General features: G+C 36.8%; 1 protein-coding gene and 1 long non-coding RNA gene across 2 annotated transcripts in view; both read right to left on the bottom strand.

The window, feature by feature from the left end:
• Positions 1-1,665: 1,665 nt before the first annotated feature.
• Positions 1,666-8,451, bottom strand: LOC144074840 (golgin subfamily A member 7-like). The gene is made up of 6 exons (XM_077601466.1): positions 8,333-8,451; positions 7,791-7,916; positions 6,059-6,211; positions 5,341-5,442; positions 4,327-4,380; positions 1,666-2,273 (listed from the first exon to the last, which is right to left on the bottom strand). Exons 1-5 carry the CDS (start codon positions 8,339-8,341, stop codon positions 4,339-4,341), a joined length of 432 nt encoding a protein of 143 aa, XP_077457592.1. The 5' UTR covers positions 8,342-8,451; the 3' UTR covers positions 1,666-2,273; positions 4,327-4,338.
• A 2,183-nt stretch (positions 8,452-10,634) lies between these two features.
• LOC144074841 (uncharacterized) overlaps positions 10,635-11,262 on the bottom strand; it is a 93,040-nt gene continuing 92,412 nt past the window's right edge. Inside the window, exon 6 of the long non-coding RNA XR_013300397.1 lies at positions 10,635-10,734. This is a non-coding gene — a long non-coding RNA (uncharacterized LOC144074841). The remainder of the gene's footprint in view (positions 10,735-11,262) is intronic.

Raw genomic sequence — 11,262 nt, 5'->3', positions numbered from 1 at the left:
TGTTTGTTTTGTACAATGTTGTGTGTGAATTCCATGTATTATGGTGCTATCAGACTGGCCCTCTATTTTCTGAGTGTACAGTACCTGTTTTACAAGCTACATTTTGTATACTAACCGTATACTTGAACCAGGCATAGAAATATTTGCAATTTGTTCCATTCTCATGAAGATAAAGAGCAAACTCAAATTTGATGTTCTCTTACTGATTGTCACATTTTTCTGGGGTCAAATGCTTACGTTTAAATGAAAAACCGCGAAAAACGGGGTTTTACTGTGAAACATATTTTCGCAGTATTCCCCCGTTGTTCGCTGCGCATAGCAAAATCCGCGATAGACCAAAAACCGCGATCGATTAAAAATCGCGAAAAACGGGGGGTTACTGTGAAAATATTTTCGCAGTAGTCCCCCGTTGTTCGCTGTGCACAGCAAAATCCGCGATAGACCAAAAACCGCGATCGATTAATAATCGCGAAAAACGGGGTCTTACTGTAAAAATATTTTCGCAGTAACCCCCCGTTGTTCGCTGTGCACAGCAAAATCCGCGATAGACCAAAAACCGCGATCGATTAAAAATCGCGAAAAACGGGGGGTTACTGTGAAAATATTTTCACAGTAGTCCCCCGTTGTTCGCTGTGCACAGCAAAATCCGCGATAGACCAAAAACCGCGATCGATTAAAAATCGCGGAAAACGGGGGGTTGTCCCCCGTTGTTCACTGTGCACAGCAAAATCCGCGAAAGACCAAAAACCGCAATAGATAAAAAATAGCAAAAACGACTAAAAAGAATGAGTAATGGGTATGTATTTGTTTAAAAGAAAAAAAAGTAGAATACCATTTTCAGATGTCCAATTAAATCTACATTCACACAAATCTCTACTTACTCTGTACATTCCCTTCAAGAAATAAACATTGAAATACAGGTTTACATTTATTTAAGCACGATTTTAAAAAATAAAACAAAAAAAAGACATTTCTCCTCACTTTACATCCATTCTAACAGTAATATTTCATCGTTTTGAAAACAAGAGCATTAACTTCACATAAAAGGCCACAACCAATGACTTTGAATCATCTCTAAAAGTAATAACAACTGATCAGGAAAACATGTTATCACTGCAAAATTGTGGGGATCCCACAACATTTGATGAGATCTTAAAACTACAACAGTTGTGGCTTTGTTATGGGTCTGTAAATAGGAAGGAAGTGGCAAATAAACAAAAAGGGGAAAGTATGGAGGGCACGAGGAGTGCAGGAGTCCACGCCCGACAAAGAACACATACACTACCTTATACTTTACAAATGTGCTCAGAAAAGCAATCTAGTTTTAGATTGAATACTGTGAAATATGCATTTTTACATCCATGTTATAATTGTCTTGTTTGCATTAATCTCAAGATGCCAAACGTCAAATTCAGGATTTTTCACAATAATACTGCAATTCCAATGTAACTCAAAACGCTACGTATTGTTGGATGGATCAACTCCCAATTGGAATTAAACCACTGTGCTTGCCAGAGTACTAAGATGATTGTGGTACAATAATAATTACTTGAATCAAACAGGCACAAAAATATCTATTATACATTTCTTCCAGTTCAAACAAAGCAAATCCAACGATAAACGAATGAGTATAATGCTTATATCACCAAACACTAACTATCAAGGCACAGTAAACACGAGCGCTTTAATACCAGTGAATGCATATTATGAAGAAAGCAGAAGCACTGCATGCGTTGAGAGCAAATACTTACAAATCAAGGCATTCATAAAGACAATAATATGACCACAAACTACGGCGATGTGGCTGGAATGTCCGAATCTGACAACAATCAGCTGTCGGTTACCCTTGGAGCAATTCCAATAAAAACAAGCACAAAATGTTAACCAATACAACATGGATCGCAGACTCACAGAGCCGTTGCAAAGGAGGGGGGAAAAACATCTAACACTGTATTTTGGCTTTTGTGATTGCACAGTTTTGTTAAAAAATAAAAATCACACAAAGTCATTTGTCATGCCTTGAGGAGATTTTCTGTAAATTAAGGGATATGTAGTAGTGTAACAGTTAATAAACAAGGCGGTTTGAGTGGTGTTGACTACTAAACAAGCAAAGTGACTATGAGACGTATTTAAGCATTGATTTCTGAACGGTTATTGACAAAAGAGATTGTTGAGACGCAGTAGAGTACAAGAGGAGAGGTTCTTTTGGGTGAGGGGGAGTACAGGTCGAAGTAGGGCTCGGGCAAAAAATGCTCTGCCCGATCAAACAGCACCTACAAACGAACAATAGGTGACGTCATGGAAAAAAATGCACTTCACTGCAAAGATTAAAACCTCCTTTGAAGACGGGGCCATAAATAACTTTAGTTCTGCTACACGAGGACTGCATGCAAAATCATTTGTTGTAAATATAATAATAGTGCGTAAACCAATGTACATGACATACAACCAGGCTTGCATTTTGATCATTTCTGTTTTCTAAATAAAATTGGTGTTTCATACATGAACACGGCCTTTTTTGTACACACCAACTGTTGCTTACACTGGTTTACCCCATGTATGTTGCAACATGCTATTTTCTCAACAGATTCTAATCAAAGGGCATGGCTGACATTCTTTGAATGAGCACATTTATAATCCATTCATTTGTTTGTTCATCTCGTGGAACAAAGTTTATCCATCTTCGGGGGTTTGAGGTTTCAAACGTTTTTTTTTAAATAAATTTACTAGCATAGTAAATACCAAAGTCTTAGCATGAGGCTACCGTGTGAGTGGCCTTTGTGTTCCCTAGGTAGGTTTTGATCCTGTGCAAAGCCTAAAAGAGGAGCAAAATCATTTTGTTGTGGAAATATGGAATCTATTTAAAACATACAACGCACACTTGAGGAAAAACACATGGCGGCAAATTGAAAGATCAGTAGATATTGAAAAGCCAGATGTGTTCGGGGAAAAACACTAGGTTGTTGCCAGTGATTTGCCATGCAAACAAACAAACAAAAAGGTCGCAAGTGTCACTGATAAATGACGTGATACAAAATGAGCGTGCCCTTAAAAAGCGAAACAAGGGTTGGAATATTATTCCTCAGCCTCCCTTTTTGGAAAATCATCGCATTCATCAAATGGACAAGCTTTCATGTGGAAAACCACACGTCAAATCACACCACAAGACAGGTTTAAAAATTAGGTAACATATATCAAACGGCCGACTGCTAACGAAGCACATTTCCTTATATAAAGTACATATAACAAAAGTGGTGCGATAAACTATGGCATCAAATAACACCGAAAACAAATAAGCCTGAATCGTCGAACCTTTTCTAGAAAATCCGATAATTGATTGACCTTGGCCTAGTGGTAAGTAAGTACGAGGCGAATCTCCGCGTGCTGATGGAACGTTTCATCGCTTTTTGGGTTGAGCTGCTTGCTTTGAGACTGCGGTCCTCTCCGTGAACTACATTTGCATTTACAGTACATTTAAAATCCTCAATAAAGTGACAAGCCAGTGAACAGCAGCCATGGGATTGTCATAAACTAGCATGAATATCCTTTAATGCGTTATGGAAGCTAACCCCATGATTAAAAAGCAGTTCACTAGGAGTACAACCAGCTGAGGGGACTTAAGGAGAAATGCGTGCGGCTGCAGACCCGGGGGTGACGGACCTGCTCTTGATCATTGAACCAGGATTTACATGAACCTGTTAAGCCAGATTCATTTCATAAATCCATCTGGGAAAGATTTGATGCCTCTTTGTAAGAGCCATTAAAAGATCATTCGATGGCTTCCAGACCTTTCTAGTTCAAATGGATTGGACGTCTACTGCCGTCAAAAATTGATATATTTTTTTAAATTAGCATTTTCCTCTTTTACTCAATACTACAACAATGCCAATGTTTCCTCTAAGCTGCGCGCGTGCGCAATTGCGCACTACTCTCATCTCTGCGCACAGCAAATCATATGGAGCGCACAAAATAAAATCCCATTTTTTTAGCTGTGAGGCCGACGCGCGAACCACTCATCCGCCGAGCCGCCCATTCATAGATATTATATTAATATTATCATTACATTTTATTATTACTAAATCATTTCTGCCCAGACAAACAAAAAATTAGAGGGAACATTGAACAATGCGTGACCTTGGCTGGCATTGAATGAGTTAAGATAATGATGACATTTGAATAAATATGCATTGAAATGCCTGGTATTTTTTACAAGCTCTGGTTAAAGTAAAAAAAAAATATATTTTTTAAATTTATATTAATATATTTATGATATATTAAAAATAACATATAAAAATATATTAATAATATAAATCACTTTAAACTTACCTTCGGAAGCTTCTATCTCGTCAGGCTTCGTTCTTCAAAGATGGTGACCTCAATCTTGAAGGAAATCAGTCAAGGAACCGCATTAGTCAACATTTGGCTTCAATTCTATCACATGAAATCAAATATCTGACACTTGAAAATGTCTCCACTTGCAACAACATTGCACAAGCTCATTTTCAGCAAAGATCTTCTTCACACTGTTTCTTTTGGTGCGAGATTTTCCTCGGCGCTCTTGGGCTCCCGTGACGGCAGTTGACTGACATTTGAGAGGTGATGTTGCGAGATGATGAGCTGGCAATTGGGTTGCTGATGTTGAAATAAGTGCTCAGGTGATACATTCCTGTCACTCCCACAAGCCTAGCTTTGCCAAATACAGCACAGCGGCTTCCCAGTGTTGGCGAAAACGTCCAGAAGACTGTCAGCCCAATTAACTCGGAGGCAAGGCTAGTTAGAAAGCTCAGCTGTGAACAATTTCACTCATATTTTTGTTATCCCCGATCTCCTATTGCCGCTCAGCACCATTTAATTAGAAAGTTGCGTCAGTCTGCAACTTCCCAACACATGCTGGTAAAGCCAATAATTTTATGCAGCTGCAATGGACTACCAACAAATTTGAATTCCTCATTCTTACTTTAGAAAACCTTTATACTGCTGTCTATTTTTTTCATTTGCAATCACTGAAGCTTTTATTCTTTATATCCAATTGAAAAAAAATGTAATATTCATTAAGTAACTGCAGCTTGAAGGAATAAATTTGAAATTGCTGTTTCATTTCTTCCCCCACTTCTATTAGGAGGTTTACTAATATCTTCGCATTAATATCTTTTCATCTAAAAACATGAGTCCTGCTATTCCCATTGCGTTTAAATTAACGGAACTATTGTTTCCCACTGAGGAATGTATGTTTGTTCATTGTTAGCCAACGTTTGTAAGTGGTTAAACATGGCCCAAGAAAGGCTTCATCTGAAAAAGAAAAGAAACAGGAGGATTCCATCTCAACTCTTATAAGGATACGACTCGAAGGCCTCTTTCGATGGGGTCGGTGAGCAAGAGACCCCTGGGTGCGTAGATCTTGTCATTTTGCTCCTGGACGTACTTGGCGATCTTTTTTAAAACCTATAAGGGAATACACAAGGCAATTTAAAATACAGCTTATTTAAGACAAGACATGCAGACACTTAAAAATGCAATTAATATTTTTTTGAATTTTTATCGTTTTAAGACAGATTTGTAATTTTTGCTCAAAGTTTTGACACAAAAACTCTTTCACTGAGTTAGAAGTGCTTCTTCACATACTACAAAGTAACTATGATCTAAATTTGCATTGATTTTTCAACACGACAATAATAAAAACGGTCTTCTTTTGAAGGTTGTTATATAACAGTCCTAGGAACAGAGTTGGCAAAAATAGAAAGATTGAAGTACTAAAAATACAAGATTGTTTCCAGCCTTTCATTTTTCTCATATTTTTGTCTGGCACTTTTTATGTCTAATCCATCACCCTTGCGGTTGCTTCCACCTCTATTAAGACCCTTATAATTAAGCCTTACACAGACGGCTAACATCTGGATAATTAGTATGCTAGTAATGGCAATATTGATATGAAAATGGCATGCTTTATTGTCCTTTCCCATTTTTAATACCATGCCAGAAGTCAGCAAATGTGCACGTCAACTTCAATCTCCAATAATTCAAGATATATTGCTTCCTTGTCCACACACGTTTGACTCACCTTCTCATAATGCGTCTCCATACACAAGAATATGGTATAAGCTGTAAGGCAGGCCAAACAGCCTTCAATATAAGAGTGGCTTCCAAGTTTCTCAGCCTCAGCATATAAATTATTGAGTATCCGCACCGTCTCTTCAAACTGCTGTTTGTCGATCTTTAAGCAAAAAAAAACGGATACATCATTGAGAAAAGTGTATAATTAAGCATGAATAACATTTAGCATCTCTAGTTATTGTTGCAACATGTGCTTCAAATTCATTGTCCTCCAAATCCACCAGCTTCAAACCGGGATTGTCAGAGACGGTACTCGGACATTTGGTCGCCGGACGTTTGGTCGCCCGGACAGAGAGTTTACTGTTGAAACCAGCTCTCAAAATTATATTCATGAGAGAGAGTTTAATATCTAAATATCTACTGTTGAAACCAGCTCTCAAAATTATATTCACCCGGGCGACCAAACGTCCGGGCGACCAAACGTCCGGGCGACCAAACGTCCGGGCGACCAAACGTCCGGTCACAGTCAGAGACACCATAAGAACCAAACTTGTTTCAGTTTTGCAATAGTAACTTTGCATTACTACTTGGACTTTTAACTATGTACATCTCTGATGATTAGAATAAGGTTGAGATGCCCTTAAAGTGTCCTTTGAATGTCATCACCTAAAAAAAATGATAGCAGAATACAGAGTGGAATGATCCTGATATTAAGGGCGCCTAGATCTGCACTTGCAGGCCTTGCTTAAGACAGATAGCTTGAAAGGTTCCAAATCTCAGCAGCTCTGAAACTCGAATCGCTGACGCAGTATTTAACTAGGCAGCTTGACAAGGATGTCAATATTAGACTAATGCGAGATTTGGTAAACACTCATGTGATACTGGAAAGAGAAAGAAAGAACCTTTAGACCAGACACGCAGCCATCTGAGGGCGTCTTGTATTTCTGAAAACTTTCCAAATTTCTCCTCCCTGTGTCCAAGGATTGCAGCAACTGACTCCAAACATCAGCGCTCTCCGACACATTCGGGGTGCACGTTGTTCTTTCTCTAATTTTGCAATGCAGAGGCAGTGCTTCAAACTACATTTGTCTGCCAGGGCATCCATCCATGACATTGGACCGAATATCTAACACGCCTACAAGTAAGGAAGACATTCTCCTTGTTAGAACAGTCAAGAAAACAACTTGTGACTTAAAACTAGGAGCATGATTTAATTTTAGGGTATATTGTTTAATATTGTGAGTGCTGCAATTTAGCTGTCTAGATAAAATTTGCAGTTTTCACAATGACCTTTTAAGTAGTGGGCGTTGTCACCGTTTGTTCTGTTTGCTTGCGTCATAAAACAGCACTGCAGAGTATTTCAAGTAACATGTACAATGCAGACAAAATTAAGTCATTTCAAATGTTACTATCGGGGCAATAATTTCTACAAGAAATAAAGGTATTTCTGGGTTATTCTACCTAATCTGAGTGTAAACTTGGGTGACAGGTCAATGGTCTGCGTGTTCCACTGCCATTGTGGATGCCTATGTTTGATTCCCACTTGGGATGGTACCAGAAAGGACAAGCAAATAAACTTGTGTGCCAAAATTTCAATGCAAATCGACTGTTTTGTTGTGATGACATTAAATATTTTTGAAGGGAACAGTTCAAGGTGATACCCGATATCATACATAAATACAATTTCCTTTATACAGATGACAGGAGGACGTTATGAAACATCATTAAAGTTATCTTACCCTGTCCTCCAGTTCAGAAGGGAACTTGATTTGAAATTGGCACACAGTGCCATTGGAATAATCTCTCTGGATGAAGACTTTGGCAGCTACTGATGCCTGCTGCCTAATGGGATGCAAACTATGAGTCTGTAAAACAAGACACCAAATGACTAATACGTCACATTCGCAGTACTACATATTTCTAAAACTGTTCGATTTTTTTTTACCATTAACAGATTGATCACGTAAAATTACAATTTCAGTCAAAACTTTCCCCAACTGTCATAAATGCAAAACTATCAAGACTCCTTTGACGGGGGATACTTAGATTAAAAAAAATCTGTTTTGTATATTACTTAGAATTATTCAAACAATTAAAAATGATCAGTTACTAGCACAGCGCCCGCTGATGGAAACAATTGTGCATGTTTACGTCGTGTGATCAGGGGCCAGATTTATTATTTTTACAACAAAACACGTGTAGCAAAATTGTCGTTGAAATACTACACGTCACGAACGCTATCTACACAAATCTACACAAATGAAAACATGATCGCACTTACCTCTGCCATATTGGCTGACACCTGGCTTTCTATGTATTTTTTTCCGGTTGTTCCTCTGCGGTAGGTCCACTTGATAGAGATTTCCGTGCGGGAACATTTGCAACAAAAGAAAGGTTCTGAGCCAAAAGCCCAGGGGTTAATATTAAAATTAAATATTAAAACCTCGTGAAAATGAGATGCAATTAAAAGGAAAAATGACTACTAATATTTATCTATATATGTGTATATATATGAGTATATATATACGAGTGTATATATATATATATATATATATATATATATATATATATATATATATATATACACTCGTATATATATATACTCATATATATATATATATATATATATATATATATATACACTCGTATATATATACACTCATATATATATATATATATATATATATATATATATATATATATATATATGAAAAAGAAAGGTTCAATGGTTTGAGTTTGATTTATTTGATAATGGACACCATATATTCGTGTTAATTAACATATATATATTATATATACATATATATAGATATATTTACATATATATATACACATATATATAATATGTTAATTAACATGAATATGTGCTGTCCCTTGTTAAATAAATCAAACTCAAACCATTGAACCTTTTTCAATAAAACTGATCACACAGTCTGAACTGATGTTAATGCCAGAAAACTCTATACGTATATACCTATACATATATATATATATACACACACATACATATACATATATACATACATATAATATGTTAATTAACATGAATATGAATATGTGCTGTCCCTTATTAAATAAATCAAACTGAAACCATTGAACCTTTTTCAATAAAACTGATCGCACATAGTTTGAGCTGATGTTAATGCCAGAAAACTCTGCCGAAACTCTGCTACCACTTTAACAGCAAAATTTATAGTTAATAGTGTAACATCCATGAGGAATTTCACTTACGTATGTGTTGTATTCTTGGCAGCCTATTATATAATAATGTTTGAATGAGGTCTTTTGAATAAACATTTGAAGATTTTTCACACTGACGGCATGATGAGGTGCTTGTGTGTCTACATTTGTCGAAACGGGACTAAATGAACCATCAGAGTTTAACTATCATGAGTTATTATGCAAAATAAAAAAAATAAAATACAACCATTTGGTTATGTAGAGATACAATATCAACATCATAAGCATAAAATGATACGCCTGTGTGCAGTCCAGGTAGAAATTAGAGATAAAAAAAAAGGGGAAAACTTTTTCTCACTCTTCTATGGAGATTTGCAGGCAAAGGACAGGCCTTGGAAGAACTCCTCTATGAAGGCTGTGGGGGAGCGACCACTAATGAGTGCCATTTGGGTCCTTCATTTACAACAAACGTTGGGGGGGTTACGACAATAGTTTTACTGCTGTACTCTTGCTGAAGAGAAGTTGTTCTCTCAGGGGACGAATGAAAGACACCGCAGTTTGATAAGCCATCTAAGTGAATTGTGTTTATTACACGACTTGTTAATCCTAAACAGTACTTTAGTACCGTTCTGAAGATAGTTGAGAATAATGTGTCCTAATAATTTCCCTTCTGGTACAAGTTCTTTCAGTTTTCACATAGCACAGACTGATTTTGGGACATCCACCATTGGAACATTAAATATGAATAGAATTTAAAAATCCAAATTGTGTAGGTATGCAAACAAACAATCTCAGAAACAAATGCTTTGTAGTTCCCCTATAATTATAATACAATAAATTTAAAAGGGAAAAGAAATCTATAGCCATATCAGTTTCTTTGGGTTCTAGTTCATAACTGACATGAAAATGAGGGTAAATTTGAGCCAATCGCAGTCAACTACGGGCACCCAACGGGTGGCACAATTTGTGGGCAGACAATTGCAGGGCCTGCTCAAAATAGATAAGAGTATTTGATAAAGCTAGACATATTTTGGGTGAAATGGCTCCTAATGTTACAGATCTGAGACAGTCACAGACGCCATCACTAGCCAACATATTTTTATGGTAAGTGGCAATGACTCGTAATCATTTAAATGGTCTATAAATGCTATTGCCAGTTTTCTGTCACCATGAATGGAGCACTGTGGAAGTCATCTGTATTTGATGGAGAAGGGTGCCAGTCACACATGAGTTTCGTGTAGCACTCACTAATCCATGCCAACCCAAATTACATCGGTAATGCCATAATGTTATGACCTCATATCCATGTGGCAGTCAAAGCATGCATTCATTTCAAGTGCATATGGAAATTTGAACATTTACATTACATTAAAATGCCAGAGAAGGAAATTATACATACCAGTAAATGTTTATTAGCTGTTTAATATCCTGTTAAGGGTGCCTTTTGTCAGTGCAGTCAAGTCCATCAATTGACTACTTCCAGTAGGTACCATTTCCCTTCATCTTTAAAAAAAAACAACAACAAAAAACAGTCTTTTGTGAGTATCGATTTTACAGGTCCGTGTGAAGATATGTCAAAATACCCATTTCAGAGGATATGGTAAACAGATTGTGAACATTTGTCATTTCCTTGTTAAAGCTACTATTAAACTTTAAAAAGTGTGCACTTTATCACTTAAATATGACTGCTATTGACTCCGAGTCTACTAACGAAAAACTCATTTAAATTCACAAAAGAATGATGAATAGAGCCACACAATTGGATGTCTCTCGCAATAATTGGAAGCCAGTGAGTTAAATATGTCATGGCTTTTTATCAAAATCGGCGTTAAATATTTCAATATCAATATCCATGATCAATGATGTGCCCAAACCAACACCAAGAGAGATCAAAACTACAGAAAAACAATTCCTCCAATCAGGACATGGCCTTGGTCCTGGGCATGTTTAGCTTTCAATTGGGTGAGTTAGATCACCTCATATTTCACTCAGCAGTTTACAGGGAATTAATCATGTCATTTAAATGGAGAC

This window comes from Stigmatopora argus, chromosome 5, assembly GCF_051989625.1.
Source record: "Stigmatopora argus isolate UIUO_Sarg chromosome 5, RoL_Sarg_1.0, whole genome shotgun sequence".
Classification (NCBI taxonomy): Eukaryota; Metazoa; Chordata; class Actinopteri; order Syngnathiformes; family Syngnathidae; genus Stigmatopora; species Stigmatopora argus.
This window is presented reverse-complemented; position numbering and strand designations above follow the sequence as displayed.